The 24,417-nt window shown below is 40.5% G+C and overlaps 1 protein-coding gene across 1 annotated transcript; it reads right to left on the bottom strand.

Annotated features, from left to right (window-relative positions):
• Window positions 1-1,008: 1,008 nt before the first annotated feature.
• Window positions 1,009-3,699, bottom strand: LOC137736033 (uncharacterized). Its single transcript, XM_068475378.1, has 4 exons — window positions 3,659-3,699; window positions 3,442-3,541; window positions 1,494-1,613; window positions 1,009-1,320 (listed from the first exon to the last, which is right to left on the bottom strand). Exons 1-4 carry the CDS (start codon window positions 3,697-3,699, stop codon window positions 1,009-1,011), a joined length of 573 nt encoding a protein of 190 aa, XP_068331479.1.
• Window positions 3,700-24,417: the final 20,718 nt, after the last annotated feature.

Raw genomic sequence — 24,417 nt, 5'->3', positions numbered from 1 at the left:
AGTATTACAACACTTTAAGACTTGGTGTAGGTTGTTTTATGCTTTGGAAGAAATGAAGCCCATTGATTGTGTAGCATGTTGGCAATGGATAAAGCTTCGTATATGCTCGCCAACTTTTTTAACCTTTCATAGAAACGTGTGGTTGTGTTTATTGTTCGAAGAGCAAGCCGTAGACAGTCTTCTGGAAACCGTAGGCTACCTTAGTGCACTCGGTGGCAGCCGTCTATAGGGCGTACTGTGTAATATGCCTTCTCCATCTCTGGGGCCCGATTCCCTGTGGATTAGGCCAAGAAACCCAAAATCCTTCAGTTAGCTAAGTCTTGAAAAGGACTGTTGTGGCTACTTCTAGGAATCCCGATGCAAGCCATTGTGCATCTAGTTATACTAGGGCAGCTCCGCTCATCCACGTCTGGATATTCGGAGTGTAGAGTTTATCCTCCTGCTTTGGAGAGCAGACCTATGTGGGTGTCGGGGAATTGGTTTACCCTCTTGCACTAGAGAGCATGGTTGGTCTTTTGGGGGTGCAATTCCTACGATTAGTCCCTAAGAAGGTCGTGGTTTTATTTTAAAGTTCAGGAGTGATCAGTTGTTGTAAATATGTAGTCGAGCCAAGTTGCAAATTACTTCTGAATTCCTCATTGAAAAACGAGTGAAACGAACAAAAACTTAGCTGTAAAGTAGAGACTGCATAACAACTGGATAATCCTCGGCTTGCGAGGTTGTGCCCGTTGAGCTACTTGAGTTTTTCAGGCTTTGATGTAGTGGGAGGTCACACATGGTACTTCCACAGATTGTAGGCGTTCCACTGCTTTTCGATCTCCTTGTCGTTCATGGTGGCGAGGGTGTAACTACCCTTACCGCCTATTTTGCTGATCTTGTACAGACCTTCTCAGATAAGATCCATCTTTTTGGAGCCTTCTCTGCAAATAGTGATGAAGGCTTTTCTCAGGATTAGATTTTTGGCTGGAACTACTGAATCTTGGCCATTTTTTTGTAGCTGGAGAGGAGTTACTGCTGGTAGGCTGCAATGTGGGTGATGGTCTGGTCACACTTCTCCTTTGTCAGATCTAGGCTTGTGGCATTCTCCTTATTGTTCTGTTCGATGCTTGGCAGTAGAGTGTTGATACTTGGCATGATGACATTGGGAGGAATTATTGCTTTTGAACCAAATGCCAAAGAGAAAAGAGTCTCACTGGTGGCACGTCGTTTGGTGGTGTGATATTCCCATAGACATTTGGGGAGTTCATCTGGCCATTTTCCTTTCTTGTCGGAGAAGGATTTCTTGAGGTAGTCGAGAATCATCTTGTTAGATGCTTCGGCCTGCCCATTACCTTAAGGATATCTTAGCGTGGATATTGCTGCTTGATAATATACTTTTGGAAGAATCTCGCTTAATCTTTGCCCACAAATTGTGGGTCGTTGTCGGTGATGATGGATTGAGGGATGCCAAATCGGCAAATGATATTCCTCCATATGAAGCGCTTTATGTCTACCTGAGTCGTGGTTGTCATGGGCTTTACTTCTACCCATTTGGTGGAGTAATCGGTTGCCATGATCATCATGCCTCTACCTCCAGTAGTAGACAGCATTGACTCTACCAAGTTGATTTCCCACTGCATGAACGACTAAGGACTCGTCTACAGGTATAGCTCACTAGCAGGTAGTGCTGGTACCTGCTTGTAGCATTGGTAGTGGTCGCACTTTTGTGTTAACTCCTTAGTGTCATGATGTATGGTAAGCTAGTAGTAGCTTGCGCTAAGGATCGACCTTCGGAGTGATTTCCATAAACGCCTTTGTGGATTGAGCTTTAAACCTATAGGTTGTCAAGAGGCGCTAGGCAGTGGAGATATGGTCCGGTGTAGGATCTTCGAATAAGAATGCCATTCCACATGTAGTAGTGAGCCACCTTTATTTGGAGTTTTCTAGACTCCAATCTTTTTGTGGGGAGTATGCCATTGGCCAGGTAGTCCATAATAGAACTTTGCCAATTGGGAGTCATACTAACCTGTGACACTTCGGCTGTCGGCTCCGCCTCTATGATTGGCTTGTCTAGATAGTCCACCGGAATAAAGCGTTTGAGTTGAGGGTCTAGAATGAAGCTTAGACCGGCTAGCGCGTCTGTGTGGGCATTGTCTACCCGCGGAACTTGGGTGAAAGTGTAAGTTTGAAATGCCTCAAGTTGCTTGTGTACCTTCTATAGGTATTGCGCAATCCTTGGATGTTTTGCCGTGTATTCCCCAGTAGTCTGGTTGGTGATTAGTTGGGAATCGAAATGAATTGCGAGCTTTTTCACTGCTAAGTCTTTTACCATTCAGAGGCTAGCTAGTAGGGCCTCGTACTCCGCTTCATTATTAGATACTTTGAAGCCTAGGGTGATCACCTGCTCAGGCATTAAACCGTCTGGGGTAACAAGGACCATGCTTGCTCCTAAGCCTTTGTAGTCGGATGCACTATTAATGTGTAAACGCCAAAAGTCTCCATCAGGTGAAGTAGACGCGGTTAAGGTGTGTTTGGCTGCCTCTGGGGTGTCGTTGGGCCGTTATATTGCGTCACCTAAGCTAGGCGTGAATTTCGCTATAAAGCTTGCCAAGGCTTAGGCCTTTATCGTCGTGCAGGGTCAAAAAACTAAACCCTATTGGCCAAGTTCCAACGACCATTTCATCACTCGTTGAGAACCATCCAGACTATGTAGGATTGATCGTAGAGGATATTGAGTCATGACGATGACTATATGAGCTTGAAAGTATGGTCTGAGCTTCCGAGCCGTAACAACTAGCGGCAAAATTAATTTTTTGATCTTCGAGTATCTAGTTTCCACATCGAAAAGAGCTTTAGAAGTGTAAAATAATGGTAGTTTGGCCCCCAGTTATTCTCATATGAGGCTAGAGCTCACTACTATTTCTGAGACTGCCAAGTAAATGTATAAGTCCTCCGCTGCTTCCGGCTTGGATAGTAAGGGAGGTGATGTAAGATACTTCTTCAGGTCTTAGAAAGCTCTTTTGCACTCATCATCCCATTTGTCTCGTTGTGCCTTCTTGATGGCCTTGAAAAAGGGTTTGCAATGATCAGTGGATCGCGAGAGAAAACGGTTGAGGGTGGGTGCAAGTCCGGTCAAGCTTTGAATCTCCTTTAAGGTAGTTGGAGACTTCATCTCTAGGATTGCTTGGGATGTGGTTCGATTCCTCGCTGGGTTACTACGTAACCTAGGAATCTGCCTGAAGATACTCCGAATGTGCATTTGGTGGGATTGAGCTTTATCTTGTACTTTTTAAGGATGTCAACAGTTTCCACCAAGTTGCCGATGTGGTCTGATCGCTGCTTGCCCTTCACTATAATGTCATTGACATAAACCTCAATGGTTACTCCAATTTGCTTCTTGAACATCATGTTTACTAAGCTTTGGTAAGTGATTTATGCGTTCTTGAGGCCAAAGGGCATTACCTTGTAGCAGTAAGTGTCTCGCTCGATCACGAACACGGTTTTCTCCTTTTCGGCCTCGTACATGGCTATTTGATTGTAGCCGGAGTATGCGTCCAAGAAACTGAGTAGTTAGTCCCCAGAAGCTGAATCTACTAATATATCGATTTGGGGAAGTGGATAAGGATCATTTAGGTATGCTTTGTTGAGGTCAATGTAGTCTACGCACCCCTCCATTTACCTTCCTCTTTCTTCTTTACCAGCATGACGTTGGTAAACCATGCTGAGTATGCTATCTCTTATATGAATCCAGCCTCTAGTAGCTTGTCAATTTTCGCTTCAATGATCGTCACTCATTCAGGTGAAAAATGCATGACGAATAAGAGGTTAAACCCCTCCTAGCCTATTGTTCATTAGAAAGCAACTTACCTCTACTAATCAGCCATATACGAGTATTCAACTTAGGGGGGTACCTTAATCTTCCAAATGAAATCCTAGGTATTCTCATGCCCAGACTCACATTTATATATGAGACCATAAATGGACTTGAGGAAAAAATATCATTCCTAGTGTCACTCTAGATAATTTTATCTCATCCCGCACCAAGGCTACCACCAGGCCAACTAATGATTTTCTACACCAAATCCTTCGAAAGCACATTTCTAAGCTTTGACAAATTATACCAACCATCTTGAAAAAATTCAGAAACTGTGTAATTGGAAATTATAATAGTATCTCTATCAGTAACATCACTTAGGGGGTAACCTAGGACCTAAGGGTCATTCCAAAAACTAATTGATTAACCATTTCCAATTCTCCACTTCATCCTTTTCCTCAAAAGATTCGTACTATGTACAATTCCTTTCCACGTATAGGAGGAGTCAGATCTCTTATGGATCTTTGGGTCTAAAATAGAAAGGCCTTTAAGATACTTCGATTGATAAATTTGAGCCCAAAGGCCTTGATCTTTAGCATGGATTCTCCAACCAATCTTTGCCATAGTGCTTGATTCATCTCAGAAGTCCACTTGAGGTCCAATCCAACCTTGCATTTTGGCCTGCAAACAATGCTTCATTGACAAAGATGGACATATTTCTTTTTATCGGTGTCACCTCATAAAAAAAGTCATGTTCAACTTGTCAAGATCAACATATATGCTTACAGGTAATTTAGTAGTTTGCATAACATAGCTAGGAATGGTTGATGTAACAACTTGTATTAAAGTAGTCCTTCCAACCATAGAAAGAACCTTGCTCTTCCACGAAGTTAATTTCTTATGCACCCTATCCACAATGCCCGCGTAGGTAGACTTTGTAACTCTGCTTTGAATTAGAGGCATTCCCAAATAATCACTGAGATTGTCAGACACAGAAGAGCCAAAAATAGCATTGATGCTATTAATCACATCTCTGGGAGTATTAGGAGAGCAATGTAAAACTAATTTTTCAAAATTCACAGCTTGCCCTGAAGTAATACAAAACTTTTTAAGGCACCTCTTGATCAATCTAGCTTGCTTGGGAGTTGCATAAAAAAAAGTATAAGATCATATCCAGAAAAATAGATGTGAGATAGCAACCCCAGATTGAGAAGCCTTTACTAGTTTCCACCTCCCCTTAGTAACATTATTAGTAATGATATGTGACATTTTGTCAATACATAAAACAAACAGATAAGGTGATAATGGATCCCCTTGTCTGATTCCATTTTTAAGCACAAACACCTCCGTCAACCATTAAGACAAATTTGGTAATGTACAATAGAAGCACACTCCATTATAAGTTGAATAAGGCTTATGGGCAAACCAGCCTCCATAAGAACATATTCAATAAATTCCCGATTTAGATGGTCATAAGACTTTGAAAGGTCAATTTTTCATGCGAAGAATCCCTTTTTGCCTTTGGAGTTCCTAAATTTATAAAGGATCTCCTGAGCCACAAGAATGTTGTCGGTAATATGCCTTCCAGGGACAACACTAGTTTCATTTGGGCTAATTAAATCAGGCAAAAGTGGTCTAAGACAAGCCACATTGACTTTAGAGATAACTTTATAAAGAGTATGGCATATACTAATAGGCCTAAAGTGAAACATCTTCTGCATGCAGTCATTTTTTGGAATTAAAGTAATCAAAGTATTATTCAACCCTTGAGGAGAAAGCATTGACCACCATCTCAAAAATGTCATCAGAACACCGAGCCCACTGATTTTGGTAGAAGCATGCAGGGAAGTCATCCACTCCTAGAGCTTTGAGGCCTCCAATGTTGAATAGGCTACCCTTCACTTTTTCTATCTGGACATCTTTACCGAGGTTTGCAATCATATTGATGCCTATGCTAGGAAAAAAAATTAAGGAGGGCAAACATTCAGTTAGATACTTTTTTTATGTGAAAACAAATTATGAAAATATCCCATATCAATCTGTTAGAGCTCATTATAATCCACAACCCGCTCACCTTGATCGTTCAAAAGCCCCTCAATTATGTTTCTTTGCCTTCGTATAATAGATGTTAGATGAAAACATTTTGTATTACGTTCACCTTCTTGTAACCATTTCAATTTAGACTTTTGTTGCCAAAAAACAGCCTCTTGATGAAGAATTTCATTAAACTCAACGATCAACTCTTCCTCCAAATTAATAAGAAATTTGTTAGGGCCATTACAAAGAGTCTTTTGGATCCCAGCTGTTAGACAAATAAGGAATATGGTTGGAGTCCTTGTGTAATTGTATATAATATTATTATTGGAAGAATAAGTCGTCCTACAGCCGTCAAGCCGTCCTACAGCCGTCCTACCTTGTCCTACCTACACACTAGCCGTCCTACAGCCGTCAAGCCGTCCTACAGCCGTCCTACCTTGTCCTACCTACACACTAGGACGGCTACCTTGTCCTACCTACACATTTGTATCATGTATATATATCCTTGTAATCTTGTAGAGAAACATAATGAAAAAATAAGCATTCTCTTCCATTTGCATTCTCTTACATTTTTCCACATTCACGTATCAATAGCAAATATATTTTTAGCCTACATACCTTTTTCTACATGGTATACAGAGCAGGTTTATAACCCTAGCCCTAATTTTTTTTCGACAGCTTTCTCTGCCGTTCCCATGGCTGTTCGTGGCCCGTCCCGTCCCTCCTCTGTTCGTCCTCCCCTCCACTGCACCTACTGCAATTTTGATTATCATACCCGAGACACCTGCCATAAACTTCATGGCTATCCCGTTGGCCATCCCCTCCATGGCCAACCGTGGCGACCACCGCGCCGTGCCACTACTTCCAGTTCTTCCCGCAGCCATGCACCTTCCAGTCCTCCCCGGCAGCCACGGTTTTCTGCTTCCCGGCCCCATAATTTCACCCAGGCCCATCACGTGCAAGGCACCCAGGCCCCCGCCTCCTCTTCTACTCCAGCGACCCACCAAGTGCACGGGGCCCAGCCCACTTTGCATGACTTGCAGCTTGCCATGCCTGACCTCTCTGCCGAGCAGCACTCCCGTGTTCTAGCTGCTCTACGTGACACCACCACCCCTCCTCAGGCCAATGCCGTGCTCACTACTGATTTTGCCCAAGGTTTGTTACCTGTCACCTCTCATCATGGTCAATGGATTCTTGACAGTGGTGCTACGGATCATATTACTTCTTCCGCTTCATGTTTGGTTAATCGCTCTCCTTCACATTTGCCGCCTGTTTCTTTGCCTAGTGGTGCTTCCGCTCCCATTACTTTTACCGGCACTCTTCCTTTAAATTCATCAGTTACTTTGAAGGATGTTTTATGTGTCCCTAATTTCCGAGTGGACCTTTTATCGGTTGGTAAACTTACAGATGGATTATCGTGTTCCATAACCTTCTTTCCTTCTTGGTGTGTTTTGCAGGACTTGGTTTCGAAGGCGATGATTGGTGTGGGTAAGCGACGTGGCGATCTGTATTACCTTGTGGCCCTTACCTCTTCTCTCCCCACCCATCAACCTCTCTGCAACATCATTACCATCCCCTCCTCCCTTTGGCATAGGCGTCTTGGTCACCCCTCCTCCACTCGTTTGCAAGCTTTAGCATCTAGCTCTCTTAATTGCACTTTTGATTCTAGTCATATTTGTGATGTTTGTCCGTTGGCAAAACAAACTCGTCAACCTTTTCTTTTGAGTTCAATTTCATCCACTTTCCCTTTTGCTTTAATTCATTGTGATATTTGGGGCCCGAATCGTCAATCTTCTTCTCTTTCTGGTGCTCATTATTTCTTAACCATTGTGGATGATTTTTCTCGCTTTACGTGGGTCTTCCTCATGAAACATAAATCCGACACTCAACAATTAATTAAGGATTTTTTTGCTTATGTCACTACCCAATTCCGCACTACCATCCAATGCATTCGTACTGACAATGGTGGTGAATTTTTATCTCTTCGTAGTTTTTTCTCTGATCATGGGGTGCTTTTACAAACTTCTTGTGTTTATACCCCCCAACAAAATGGCGTTGTTGAAAGAAAACATCGTCATCTTCTTGAAACCGCTCGCGCCCTTCGTTTTCAATCCCATCTTCCTATCAAGTTTTGGGGGGAATGTGTTCTTACCGCTACTTATCTCATCAATCGTCTCCCTACCCGTCTTCTCCATCATAAATCCCCATTTGAGGTTCTCTTTTCGAAAACCCCATCTTATGACCACTTCCGCGTCTTTGGTTGTCTGGCATATGCCACCTCTGTCACTCCCACCACCAAATTTTCCCCTCGGGCTCATCGTTGCATTTTTCTCGGTTATCCTCATGGACAAAAGGCCTATACCCTTTACGATCTCGACAATCACCGCATTTTCACTAGTCGAGACGTCATCTTTCACGAAACTACTTTCCCTTATGCCGTTTCTCACCCTCCTATCCCATCCTCTTCGCCTACCCTACCCATCCCACCCCCTCTGGACTTTACATATAACCCACCCCTTCCTGCCCCGACGCCTCACCCTCCTCCACCTTCCTCCCCTTCCATGCCTCCCACAGATTCCCTTGCTGCCCCATTACCCGTTCCTCCCCATGCCCCTGCCCTCTCGGCATCCCCTCCTTCCCCCTCCGCTACTTCCTTACCTTTCACCCTTTTACCCACGGACATCCCTACCCCCCCACTACCTACCAATCCTCCCCTTCCCCGCACCTCTTCCCGTGCCCATAAACCTCCATCCTATTTAAAAGACTACGTTTGCTCGCAGGTGATTCTGCCATCCCACCCATCTTCGACTTCGCAACCCGGTTCTACACAAGGTACGCGATATCCACTTTGTAATTTTCTCTCTTATCACCGTTACTCTCCCAGGCATTTTTCTTACATTAACTCTGTCAGTCGGACTGTGGAGCATTCCTCCTTTGCCGAGGCTGCCACTGACCCCAATTGGCAACGTGCTATGACTGAGGAGCTTCAAGCTTTACATGCTAATGGTACTTGGACTTTAACTTCCTTGCCCCCTGGCAAAATTCCCATTGGTTGTAAGTGGGTGTACAAACTCAAGCACAATTCCGACGGCTCTATTGACCGCTACAAAGCTCGTTTGGTTGCTAAAGGCTTCACTCAGGCTGAAGGTATTGATTATCATGACACTTTTTCTCCTACTGCTAAGATGATTACGGTGCGTTGTCTTCTTGCTCTTGCTGCTAGTCAGTCTTGGTCTCTTCATCAGCTTGATGTTAATAATGCTTTCTTACATGGTGACTTACATGAAGAAATCTATATGTCTCCTCCTCCTGGTCTTCGGCGACAGGGGGAGAATCTTGTGTGTCGCCTTCACAAGTCACTTTATGGTCTTAAGCAGGCTTCTCGCCAATGGTTTGCCAAATTCACTAGTGCCATCATTTCTGCCGGTTTTCAACAATCCAAAGCTGACTATTCATTGTTCACTAAAAAGTCTGGTATTTCTTTCACAGCTTTGCTCATTTATGTGGATGATATTGTGATTACAGGCAATGATGCTAGTGCCATTAATTCTCTGAAGTCTTTTCTCCGTGATCATTTTCGGATAAAAGACCTTGGTGATTTAAAATATTTTTTGGGTATTGAGGTTTCTCGTTCCAAACAAGGGATTTATATTTCTCAACGCAAGTATGCATTAGAGATTCTCAAGGACTATGGTTTTTTGGGAGCACGACCCATTGCTTTTCCTATGGATGACACAAAATTATCTGATAAAGGAGAACTTCTCAAGGATCCTGAAAAGTATCGACGATTAGTAGGTCGGTTAATATATCTCACTATCACTCGGCCGGATATCACCTATTCTGTGCATGTTCTAAGCCGTTTTATGCACGAGCCAAGGATATCTCATATGGATGCTGCGCTTCGTATTGTTCGTTATTTGAAGGCTACTCCAGGTCAAGGTTTATTATTTCGTTCTGACAACCAGACCAAATTAACTGCGTTTTGTGATTCTGATTGGGCAGGTTGCCCTATCACTCGCCGTTCGACTACTGGGTATTGTGTATTCTTGGGCGGTTCTTTGATTTCTTGGCGGACGAAACGACAGAAAACCGTTTCGCTCTCTTCAGCAGAGGCGGAATATAGGGCCATGGCAGGTGCTTGTTGCGAGATAGTTTGGCTTCGTTTTTTGTTGAAGGATTTGAACATTCCTTTGGATGGTCCTTCCATTTTATTTTGTGATAATCAAGCAGCGTTACATATAGCTGCCAATCCTGTTTTTCATGAACGAACTCGTCACATTGAGATGGATTGTCACTTTATACGAGATAAGATTGTAGATGGCACAATAGAGACCAAGCATGTGGGTACGGCACAACAGTTGGCAGACTTGTTTACCAAACCTCTTGGGAAAGAAAAGTTTTCGGGTATGTTACGCAAGTTGGGAGTTCTTGACATCCACTCTCCAACTTGAGGGGGAGTGTTAGACAAATAAGGAATATGGTTGGAGTCCTTGTGTAATTGTATATAATATTATTATTGGAAGAATAAGTCGTCCTACAGCCGTCAAGCCGTCCTACAGCCGTCCTACCTTGTCCTACCTACACACTAGCCGTCCTACAGCCGTCAAGCCGTCCTACAGCCGTCCTACCTTGTCCTACCTACACACTAGGACGGCTACCTTGTCCTACCTACACATTTGTATCATGTATATATATCCTTGTAATCTTGTAGAGAAACATAATGAAAAAATAAGCATTCTCTTCCATTTGCATTCTCTTCCATAAGCATTCTCTTCCATTTGCATTCTCTTCCATTTTTCCACATTCACGTATCAATAGCAAATATATTTTTAGCCTACATACCTTTTTCTACACCAGCAACTATAGCAATAAGCCTATTTTCCTTTTTCTTTAGATGGCCAAAGATTTCAATATTCCACCTCCTCAGTGGCTCCACAAGTGCACAAGATTTAGTCATGGCAGATCCTTGGTGTTCCCCCAGTTTTTCTCCACAAACTCATCAAAATTGTCATGCCTAAGACATATAGCCTCAAAGCAAAATGGCCTTCACTAGGAGTTAGGGAATGATTAGACTTAAAGCAAATTTTGAGGGGATAGTCGTCCGACTTAGTATTAGGGGGATGGTGAACATAAGCCTTCAGGAAAAGACTCCTCCAAACCATATTACAAACCCTTCTATCAGAACGCTCAATTATTAGTCCAAGTAAACTTTGGACCAATAAATCCCATATCAAGCATAAAATTCTTTTCAATCTAGTCTTTGAACCTTTTCAGTCTAGATAAAGATGTTCCTCCTAATTTATCGTTGACATAGAGCATATCATTAAAGCCCCCGGCCAGCACCTAAGGCAATTGGTGACAATCAGCAACAAAATTTAGGTACTCCCATAACTTTGCCCTCCTAATGAAACAGGGGCTAGCATAAACAACAATAAAGAGCCATGGCTTTTGACTTCCATCGTCCACATAAACAAAAATAGATTGATAAGTAATGCCTATCACCTTCACCCTAATTTTAGCATCCTTCCAGAGCATCCATAAACCATTGGAAAACTTGACAACATCCACAATCTCAAAAAATAAGGAAAGCCAAGAGACTTAACAATAGACAGAGCTCACATTCCACTTATACGAGGCTCACATATAACAAGAATTTCCATTTGGTGCCTCCGAATCAATTCAACAACATTATCTTGAAATTTGGTGCAACCAGCACCTCTAGAGTTCCATACTACAAAATTCATCATCAACATAACAAAAACAAGATAGTAATAAAATTGCCTAGTAAGGCATTGGCATTTCCTCCACAAGGGAAGCATTTATCTCCTCATAATTGGATGAGCCACAAACATCACTAGGACCAGCTACCTGCGAGTTTGAATTTTGAATTGGTGTATTGGTAATCTCCATGTCTTCCCCAGAGTCCAAAGAGGGTAGACCTGCATTAGAAGTTTTGACACCAATGTTGTGAGGTTGGTGGCCAAAAATACAAGTTCCCTTTGCCATATTTGGGCCATAATAAACATCGGTTTAAGAGCAGCAAAATTGAATGTGAGAGGTTGCTTATCATCATTAATATCAGAGTAGGGGCCTGGCCTCCTCAACAAACTTTTCCTTGATCTCGCAACTTATCATGAGCAGGTTGAGTAAGAGGATTAGTGTCGCGCCCCGATCCTGACATACGTCCAGGATCAACACGTGACGTCACCAAATACTTGTCTCTAACATACCCCGCCTCCGGAAAAAGGCAAAACATAACTTAAGATCCAACTACGCAATAATTCTTCGTAGACTTTATAGCTGCATCTAACATCCTCATTAGACTGCCTATGTACCCTAAATAGGGATCAAGCAATTCGTAGTTCATTACTTCACTACACTCGAACATTCATCACATAAGTCGTTATCTCCCAACAAAATACCATAATGCATTTCATGCAATATTTCAAAGAACAAATGACGAAGCACAATCATATTCTCTCGCCATATTTATCAACAAGTCTAATCATAATAATAACAATGATATCCAAGATAATAATCCCACATGACGAATAACATTTCCACTTCATCCATCACATAAATCATCACGTTTCCCACATAAAATCACAATTCATAGCGTGTAACATATTAAACAATTAACAATGCACAATATTATTCTCTAGAAACATTAATCAACTAAAATAATCATAATAACAACACTCATATCCAAAGTCATTCCACAATCTCGTCAATTAATCAATTCATGAATCAAAGATACACAATCTTAGCATTTAATTACGTTAATCAAACAATGCGATAACAAAACATTTCACGAATATAACCAAGGAACTCTATATAATTCCCCACTTGGATTATGAGTAATAAACATGGTAATTCTAATTTACATTCACAATATCTATTGTGGGTAATTCCCATCCACTCAAATTTAGGATTCTAAGATAACCTTACGGAAATGAACAAGAGCAAGGATTCTGGACCACTCAACGGAATCCAACAACATCGGGTTCCAGACCACTCAACGAAACCAAAATATCAAGTGGTTTCTTGTAATCTACCCAGACCTGTCACATGTAAAATCAATGCCTACATTATAGGAATGGTACACTGGCAAATTAGGCACTCATATAAGCTACGAGGCTCAGGTGAGTGACAATAATATAAGTATGTGATATTCAATAAAAACAAACCAACAATCACAATCTATAAATATCAAGTATAGAATCATACTTTATGGAATCATAATCAAGTCGCTGAAAACTCGGTAAAAGTCACTCAGACATCCAACGATTTTTCCAATTTAAACAAGATTCCTAAAAACCATCGTTCATATATACATTAAAAACTAGGGCTAGAGGAATGCAATTCGGCCGAAGACTACATCTCTAGAAAAAGGGGCTTTCTGACCACCCAACGAAACCAAGACACCAAAGGGGATTCCGGACCATCACTCAACGGAATCCAAACTAGGATACAATTCCGAACCATCACTCAATGGAATTACGGAGTAGAAGGGATTCTGGACCATCACTCAACGGAATCCAAACCAGGATACAATTCTGGACCATCACTCAACGGAATCGGGGAGTAGAAGGGATTCTGGACCACCACTCAACGAAATCCACACCAGGATACAATTCCGAATCATCACTCAATGGAATCGCAGAGTAGAATGTATAACACCAATCAATGAAACATGACATGGACCAAGTTAGGTTACTCAAGTTGCAAAGACTTACCAAAACAAAAAATGAAATAATGACACAAGGGGTGAAACATGTTTTGAAGCAACAAACCCCATGCCAATGGGTTAACGGTCCACAACTAGCCCTCACATTTCATCACAACAATCCAATCATACAATACAAACCATATTTCCAATGCACAAGTCAAATCATACTTAATAAAAATAGATTGATGGCCATAAATAAAAATAACTCAATATGGTGCCATAAATACATATAACGAGACACACGTCAACTGGGAACAACACGTCATCATGATGAGCCAACTAAGCTCCATCAAGCCTCAACAACAAACTAGAGATAAACGACACTCTAGAGTAGAGCCTATTGACTAGAACGTCAACTGTCGATAAGGTAAGTCCATCAAGGTCAACAATCTAAGGTTATTCAATCCGGAAGTTCCACACATCGGATTTCTGATCCATAAGTTCTCAAAGGTCTAACAACTGTTAACTAGGGTGCTCACAAAATTGTACGACAATCCAACGATCGGATTGTCGTCAATCACACAAACAAATGGTGGTCAATTTTGATCACCGCATCAAACAATTGAATTTCGGGAAACTGAGCTAGACATAGGTTCATAGGGTCACTAAAAGGTATTTGGTACATAGACAACAATCATGGACGGTCCCACGCACCGCCACATGTGGTGGTAGGCAAGGTGGAGGGTTTAGAAACCCCGAATTTTCAACATTAACTAGATGAGCTCAAAATTATGTGGTAGCTAGAGCTCAACAAGGGAAACGCTTTTCACAACTACGCCGATGATAAATTCTAACCGAAAACCGTCCAAATTCACCGAAGAATACCGGATTTCTAGGGTTCTAAACACCCAACTCTAAAATGAATACGAAAGCACAAACTAAGCATACCAACTCAAAAATTATGAAGAGTAGATGAAGTTAATACCTCACTTGAAGGAAATGGTTGCCGGAATCACCGGAAAAATGATAAAACCGCCAGAAAAGTCGTGGGCTTTGTGGCTTCAAACTACAAAGATGGAAAAGAAAAAGGGAAATCTAACACTACAAAGATGTAGGCCTCGTCAAGAGCTTTCCATGGACACCAAGATCACCCAAAACGGAGCTTGGATGAAGGAGATACAAGCGGGTCAATTTGTGGGTTAACGGGTCCAATTAGCCCCTAAAACGGGTGAGCAGCAGCCCTTTCCCATTTTTCAGAAAACCTCTCCCTTTTCTGGAGGTTTCACTCCAATTATAGCATTTTGGTAAAATTACCAAAATGCCACCAACTTCAAACGACTCTAACTTCTCCGTTCTAACTCGGAATTAAGATCCGTTTACGCCTACGCGCTCATGGAATCGAACTCTACCTAACCAACTCAAGAGTTGACTGAAAAGTTTGAGAAAATTAGAAATGACTAAGGTACCCCTCACTTTGATTTTCTCAAATTTGGAGAATTAACAAACTAATTTCAATTAAATCTCCGAAATACGTCAAGAATAAAATAAAATACTAATTTTGGGGACGGGATGTCACATTTTCCCCACCTTATAGAAATTTCGTCCTCGAAATTTCCATAAGTTAAACTACAAGGAACAACTACACCACAATTCGAACTCGATATTGACAACCACGTCATCAACATCGGATAAGGATCTCACCATTCTCTTCGACACTAAGAACTTAACCAACTTCACTTTCGATACTTCAAGAATCCAAAAAAAGTACAAATCCAAGAAGTATCCCCCCACCAACGCTTTGTCAATCCAATCCAACACGGGGATTTCAAAACAACCACTTCGCCACGAAACTAAACTTCTACCTCAACGACTAACTCACTAAGGAAACTCTAGCCACCAGATTCAAAAGAACACAACATTCTCGGACATGACACTTGGAATAAGAAGACAACGAAACTGATACGAATTGAATCACCACAACCAATGTAAATGATTTGAACAAACGGTCAACTTAACTACCCAATTCATACCTTATATGCTAGATGTAGTAGTCTCTCACTCCAAGGTTCACAAATCTAAGGAAACTCTAAATTTGACACCATTGATACTACAAGGCAAGCATTAGTGTCCGTTGAAAATTCAAAGGTCCGGCGACCAATGCTCTGATACCACAAAACTTGTCACACCCCGATCTTGACATACGTCCAGGATCGACAGGTGATGTCACCAAATACCTATCTCTAACATACCCCGCCTTCGGAAAAAGGCAAAACATAACTTAAGATCCAACTATGCAATAATTATTCGTAGACTTTATGGATGATAAATTCTAACCGGAAACTGTCCAAACTCACCGGAGAATACCGGATTTATAGGGTTCTAAACACACAACTCTAAAATGAATACAAAAGCACAAACTAAGCATACCAACTTGAAGATTATGAAGAGTAGATGAAGTTTCATACCTCACTTGAAGGAAATGGTTGCCGGAATCATCAGAAAAGTGATAAAACCGCCGGAAAAGTCGTGGGCTTTGTGGCTTCGAACTGCAAAGATGGAAAAGAAAATGGAAAATCTAACACTACAGAGATGTAGGGCTCGTCAAGAGCTTTCCATGGACACCAAGATCACTCAAAACGGAACTCGAATGAAGGAGATATAAGCATGTCAAGTTTGTGGGTTATCGGGTCCAATTAGCCCCTAAAACGGGTGAGCAGTAGCCCTTTCCCATTTTTCAGAGAACCTCTCCCTTTTCTGGAGGTTCCACTCCAATTATAGCATTTTGGTAAAATTACCAAAATGCCACCAACTTTAAACGACTCTAACTTCTTCGTTCTGACTCGGAATTAAGATCCATTTACGTCTACGCGCTCGTGGCATCGAACTCTGCCTAACCACTCAAGAGTTGACCAAAAAGGTCGAGAAAATTTGAAATGACTAAGGTACCCCTCACTTGGATTTTCTCAAATTTGAAGAATTAATGAACTAGTTTCAATTAAATCTCTGAAATACGTCAAGAATAAAATAAAATACTAATTTTGGGGATGGGATGTCACAATTAGCATCTGCACTGGAGGTGTTGCTTGTTGTGGTTTTGTTCGATATATCGACGAGAGTGTCCCTTACACTGTCACTTTTATTCTTCTTAGAGGGCCGATCTTTCTTCTTCGGATAACATTTACTGGTATCAAAAGTGTGTCTATCTATGCACCGATTATTATCATCTTTCTCATTTAACATCTCATCAGCCATATTAAGGACATTAAATTCGGATCCCTTCCCATTTCTGACTTCATTGTTACGTCTTACGTTATCTGTTTTCCTAGTCTTACCCCTAGCTTTCACTTGCATCCAAGAGCCCAGGATAGAACCATCGTTTCATGTATCTGCAATTTGCACCTTATCATCATCCAAGTTCAGGTTATTACATGCATCATTCCCCACCTTATCAATTTCCTCACCCACATGCTTAACATTCAAATCACAGGTCTCTCTTTTGTGCCCATATCGACCACATTTAAAACATACTTCAGACATGCCCTTATATTCCAAATTATACCATACATTATTGATTTGGATGAAGGCTTCAAAAGGTTTGGTCGAATCAATTTCAACATAAATTCGGGAAAACTTTCCTCTAGATTGAGAATTAGTGTTGATATCGATCTTCAAAAGTTTCCCCAAAATATTACCAATCCTCTTCATAACCCAGACATTAGAGTACTCCATTTGGATACTAGAGATCCTAATCCACACTACTATATGAGTAATTGCTTCAGTAGCAGGGAGAAAACCTGCCCTCCATTTATGTATTGTCAAATATTGTTGAGCAATTATCCATGGGCCACCAGTAAGTACAAACTCCCTATCCTCTTCCAAATCAAATTTAGCAATATAGAAATCATGATCCAAATCTATAAGTTGCATACCTCCTTTCAATTGCCACTTTTGCCTTAGCCCATTCAATAGGAAATTATAGGTATGTGACTTTCCCACTAGCTTGATGATTAGCGCATTACTCCAAGGGTGACATAGCTTTTCCATCGCATTATCTGAGAACATGAACTTAGGCGCCTTTTCACCACGAGAGACAGTGCAATCCACATCAGTTAACCTACATCGTCACCAAGCTCAGTCATAGAGATGGACCCAGCCTGCCGATTGGATTGCAAAAACTTATCGTTGAAGCTTATCTTTAGGTCCAAAACTAGCCCGGCCAAGCTTTTATCAGCTTCAGTAGCAAGACCATAAACACGTCTACCTACACAGACATCAAATGTATTAGATTCAACCTAAAAGGGAAGAGAACTAGGCTCTCCACCCATCATCGTCAGCCTCACCGCCGCTATTTCACTCGACTTCACCACCGACACCACCGCAGCACAATAGCAAAAGAGAGTAAGTTGCTTATTTGAATGTAATCTATCAATGTTTTGTAGTATACTAGTTTGGGTGAGATATGGAGTTAGAATGAGATTATCATGGATGATGTTTCAATTATATGGTAGATACCGACATAAATGAAAAGTGATAATATTGAACCTCGTTCCATCAATTAGTGACAAAGTAGAACTGATTGGCCTACTCCAATTACAATCCAGGTTGAATTAGATTCTGTACCAAAGAGTGCTTGGACATGTCATTCCTACACTTCCAAATGTAATCATGTCTTATTACAAGTGCGAAAAGAGCATAATGAGATGAATAAAATAATGTGACGCATGCCTTATGGCACAAGGTTTTTCTCAAACACCTTGTGAATGATTGTAGCATTATGAATGTGGTTAGCGCTTTCTCCATGGGGAGGTTACTATGGAGATTTACATGGAAGATCCCGAAGAATTACATGAACTAGTTCAAATAGTTATACACCACAAAACACCCTCTTAATTCAAATTAGGCGTTTACTTACGGACTGAAACAATTTGAATGAATTTGGTATACCCGTTTAAGTGATTATTTGATCAGTCTGGGATATGAATAAATTATGCCCTTACGTGTTAACCATGAAGTATTTCGAATTGCTAGAGTTGCAGTTTATGTTCATGACATGAATCCCACTAAGAATTTAGAAGAACTCGAGAAAATTGTCTCATACCCAAAGATAGAATTTGAGATGAAGGTGTAGCGCCCCAGACCTGGGGTCAGCGGAAATATAAACCCTGCTCCCGGAATGCAAGTAAAAGTAAAAATAAATAAAAGGAAATTGACACGGGTTGAAAAATGAACTCCTCTTATTAAAATAACTCCAAAATCTTACAGGTGTACAAAAATAATAAATTATAATCCTTAAACTTCTCCTCAATCACAACCTTAGCTCTTCTAACACTTGTCTTGCTAAATAACACTTGTCTTGCCAAATAGCTCATCTATAAAATAATAGGTAGGGGTGAGCAACAACCAATGTCACTCAATAGGGACATAACCTTATCACAGTAATTGACAATACTAAATTAAGTGTCATAAAATCATGTAATCAAGTACCAAATCATTATCAGTAACAATGCATGAGTGCAATGCAATACTCTTCATCTCTACCCGTTAATTCATATAATAAAACATGCGGACTTGCACGCCTCTGCAGTGGTGGTTCGAATGTTTTAATATATAAATTAACCCCCCTATAACTCAATCATCCCAATTTCCCCTTTTGTTAGTCATTTGGCCTAAACTCTTCTTCGCCAATCCTGAATTACCCATAAAGAATCTGTGCACTGTGGGCTCACCTAAGACCTGGTACCTGCTAAGAGTTTGGCTCAACCACACAAAAGATCATTTCCAACTACCATCTTTTCCAGAATTCCTTCCTCAACACCGAAACTCCAACCACACGACCAATTATGAATGATTCACATATACCACAATATATTCTTAACCAATAGCATTTCATCAATAATTCCATACCAATAACAAGTAAACACGCAAGGGCAATATTTATCCAATTAGCATGCCAGATCACATTAATCAACCAAGAAGATTGACAATAATAATATAATGCTTCATGAAATTTAATACAGCCAATCTCAGTAAAGGTCTGCCGTATTCCCCCTACTTGGATTCCAAAGCATTGCTCCGAGATAATAACACAAGAAACCACAACTGTGATAAGCTCCTATTCACAAGTATAAGAAAATCACTATATGCAAGACAAGAACTTTAATCCCAGTCAAAGCACTTGAGATTACTAACTTAACAACACCCATTTCAAATGCCCTTTTGGTTGATCTAAAATAATAACATGGTCATAACAGAACGTTTGAATGAGTACAACTTGCAGAACAAGGGACTTGTGAAATACAAATATAAATATGTATGCTGTCTTCTTGGTGTATAAGCTGGGAACATAACTTTAGACAATAATTAAATAAAGTCTTTCATATGATTAATGAATAAGTATATCAAACCACATATATAAGCAAATTACCAAATGCATGACATGAACTCTAATCCTAATTAACATATTTAAGTTTAGCAATTCCGCAATACTAATTCACAGGTTAATATATGTTGATCAACTCCACACACATGCTTTACTTGATACAGTTGAAACTGTACCTATGAACATATGCAGATAGTTCCATGCCGAGAAAGCTAGCTTGGTTTACTCAGGCTTGTGCAAAGTTATATGCATGAATGCCAGCATATACATATATAGTTTCTCTCAAACCAATAAGAAAGATATATGTTCGAATTAATATGCTCAAGCCCTTTTTTATATAACAACCTCTAATAAAGGTAAGAGATCATATTTAGCATGTGATAATTATGTATAGGTTCAGTCCTATCACTTTTGTGTAGGTAAGACGATCTCCAATTGTAAAGTCTGATAGCCAAACGTCTATGCAGATATACATACATATATAATACAAACTAACAGAGATGAAACACGACTGAGTCCTACAATATATAGAGCTAAAGAAAATATGAGAATCATTACCCATATTTATCCTGCTACAGATTTGACAGGACATCTCTTTCATTGTTCATCTATTGGTAAAGATAAAGCATTGAGCCTACATGGTGCCACTAAATTGGTATTAAAGAAGTTTTTCCGTTCTATGGATTTGGGCTTATCCTAGGATAAGGCATCCTGAGCAAGTCCAACCCCCCGATCCTTATAATGATGCATGTCTCATTTGTTATGCTGACGTGATTACTTATCAAACTCCTAGAAGGCACATTCCCAAATGATTATGTCTTTACTATTAAGGATACCGCAATATCTTGGAGGTCCACAAAATGGATCTTATTTGCGAAATCTTCTAATCATTCCAAGACTCATCGCACCTCATTACACTATACATGGGAAATATAGTTGAGAGCTCTTATTGAGCATTTTCTAAGTATTTGTGGTTTTTCATCCATCGTTGAGTCCCAAAGACGATCCATGAAGACAATGTGACATGTATCGACTACCCTAAGATATGGTAGATCAACAAAGTCAATACCAAGTATAATGTGGTCTCATCACATCAATAAAGCATCAAAACATTGAAGTCAACCAAATCCACTCCAAGGACAACCTAGCCAACCTTTTCACAATGTCAATGTCAAAGTTTACCTTCCAGAAGCTTGTTCAAGGAATTGGCATGTGTAAATTGTCTAATTTCCAATGCTTGTAGTGTTGGAAGTATGCCCACAAAGCCATTGATTTGATGTAATAGCTTTTGGAATACTTATTGTGTTAAACTATCATATGTTTAATGAAGGGCAAAGCTTATTGTTAATCACTATTTATTGTATTATGTGTTTAAGTAATAAGGGAATCCAAGGAATATATTTAATCTAAGAGAGAAGTGATCTAAGTAAGTTAGATTAACGAGACCTATCTCTTATGCTCATTCCTAAAACGTTCCTAGCCATAGAATTACCAATTGGGCATTAACAATCCGCTAAGGTTAGCATGTGTTATGTTAACTCAAGCGTGAGTATGACTAGTCTCAAGTCATTTAGTGTTGGACACTCAAAAGGTAATCGAGTACACTGAACAACGATCAAAAGAGAGTTCAAACATACATGTCATGTAAGAACTTGTAAGTTGCAATATGCAAAGTATTCCCTTGACCTAAGGCATCATAAATGTTTAATGGTTAAGTCCTTGGTCTTTGATCATGTCAAAGGCATTCCACTGAGAGTCCACGACAATTTTGGGGTCAAGCTATCTAGTCATGTAGGCATATGAATGCACAACAAGGGATCTCTAAGCTTCCATGGTGGAGGGAAAATACTCTGAGATATGATTCGGGAGTCTTTGGCCAAAGCGTATGAATATGACCTAGGAAGTTTGTTCCAAATCATATTCAATTGAATCATATAGAGAAGTATCACATTGGATAGTAGACATGAAACAAACTATCACTCAAACAATGTGATTAAGAGTATTGTATTAGAGAATGACCGTATTGCATTGTAATTGTAACTGGATAGGTCCTCCAACCACTTCTACTTATCTTGGGTAGCCATGACATACTGCTAGGTGTCACTCATGGTTTGTGGAAGCCCTGAAGATTAGCAAACACTAATATACATCAAGGGGAGAATTGAAATGTAGTTTCAATTCACAATCGATCATTAAGAGTAACAATCGGCCATTACCTCGCTAATTGGAACCTAATGGATGGTACACCAAGTAAGGATGAAAGTGCAGAAATATAAATGAGATGGATAAGCAATTAAATGATTTACTTGAGAATGGTCAAGATTAATTAGTTAGTTAATTAATAATACGAAAGGTTCGTATTGGGCTTTTAAGTTAGTTTCGGGTCTCGGGCCCAAAAGGGTTTTTGGTCCACAAGGCCCATTATGTTTAAGTTGTATGACAACTAAAACAAAATGGGCAATTAGCCCAATAAACAAAGTCAAAACCAGCCAAGGGTGAGTGGTAGCAAATTTGGGTTAATTGCAAGTTTGCTACTCACATGTGAGGTGGTATAAAAGCAATTTTATAGCCATTCTCTCACCAGGGTTTTCTTAAGGCAAAGAAGAGAAACCTTTTCTCCCTATTTCTCAAAAGAGGCCGGCCACTTAGGGGAAAAATAGCTAGAAATCTTTTCTTCCTCTAAGTCATCCATTTTATCTTCACACCTCATCCTTGGCGTGGAGAGTTAGAGACACTAAACCTTTGGTGTTCTTGGACATCCTTTTCTCATATCCTCAAGGAGCAAAGGAGTATCAAAAGGAAGAAAATCACAAGGAAGATCTAAGGAGCTAGGAGGTGACTTGAAGGCCCTCCACTTGGGTAAATCCCTTGTGTAAACAAGGATGAGCTTCAAGGGTAATGAATCTCAAAATCCTTTCTTCTCTTTAATGTTATTAAAAAGTCTTGTGGTTCACCATTCACTAGGCTTTGAAAGTAGGGTTTTAGAATTGTTTGTGAATGCATGCCTACTTTAAAGTGTTATTAGTTTGCTTATGTGGTCAAATGTTCTCACATGTTCTTAGTTAGGACAAAAATTTTCCTTCATGTAGTTCTCATTTGGAAGTTTGTCAAACTCAAGGGATGTATCCAGAGGTATACTCACTTGACCTTAATGTATTTTTTTTTTCCTATTGTTAGGAGCATTTTGCCCATTGAGTTTTTGCTATTTGATGAGGTTTTAATGAGTCACCCATCCTATGCTGGTCAATACTGTGGAGCCAATAATAATTGAGAAAATTATGGAGGTGACAATTGGACTTTTGGGTGAAAAGGAAAAAATTACCCTTGACGCACATCGAGATTCCCAAACGCATGCAACGGAAAATAATGGCTCAATCAAGGAAGAGTCAAAGGTGATCAAAATGGGATTTGTTCAAATCCCTCTTATCACTCCTCATAAAATCCTTATTCAAAAGGTAATTCCCAAAACTTCCTATTTAATTCGTGATTAATTACCATGTTAATTGCAAGATATTATTTCACATAATATTTTGCAATCATTCTCCAAATACACCATATATGGCCGGCCACTATTCTCCAAATAGGACCGGCCACTACCCTATAAATAGCCCTATTATCCTACTAAAAAGCTAAGCCATTTCGCACAAACTCCTAAATACATTCTTTTTCAGAATTCTAACTTTGACATCGGAGATTCCTTGGGCAAAGGCCTCCCCCATTCATCGTGGGCACGTGAGACTTTTGGTCTTAATCTTAGGTGTTATTATTTTGCCGGTGCATTTTCGTCAAAGGAAAAGATGGTAGAAATTTGCATCCACAAATTGGTGCTTTACTTAGGAGTTTGATTCACAGGCTTGAAGAAGACTCTCGCATTCAAAGTTTCTCATTTCTCATATGTTCGTAAATTTTTCGTACTTTCATATTCCTAGAATTTTTTAATTATTTGAATAGAGGTAAGAGAAAAATACAATGATGGGAAATTCGAAAACCACGATGAACGGAACTTCCTACGTTGAAAGATCCGGATTAAGTGATGGAGAATAAGATGTGGCCCCACCACGACGATCCACAAGGCTCAACATGATGGCAAAAGGAGCAACTTTGCCACCACGGAGCACCACCACCACCATGGCAGCCACGGGTACCACCGTGGCAGTGGGGAGTAGGCCAACTCCATGGTAGCAGGCAACGGAGAGCAGGGTGCAGCTGCGCTAATAGCCCAGTAGGCAGCCTAAGCAGCCCATGTCGCAAGGCAGCCGAGCCAGGCTAGTCACGAGTCGACCCCAACCCCTGCCCCAGCAACTCAGATTTAAGGCATATCGTAAGCCCAATCTACACCAACAATCCCCTCAACCCAGATCCTATGCGCTCCCAGCGCCCTTACGCCTCGCACGTGGCATGGCCAAACCCATTCCCCCGACCCATTTGGCGATCCAAACTGGTCCAAGATCAATTCAATTGTCCCGACTTCAAATTTCTGGATCGACGATTGAACCGAGGGTATTTTCACCCTGTTTTTTTGCAAATTTGACATATCCC

Source organism: Pyrus communis, chromosome 6 (assembly GCF_963583255.1).
Source record: "Pyrus communis chromosome 6, drPyrComm1.1, whole genome shotgun sequence".
Classification (NCBI taxonomy): Eukaryota; Viridiplantae; Streptophyta; class Magnoliopsida; order Rosales; family Rosaceae; genus Pyrus; species Pyrus communis.
Note: the sequence above shows the minus strand (reverse complement) of the source record. Positions and strands in the feature narration are given on the sequence as shown.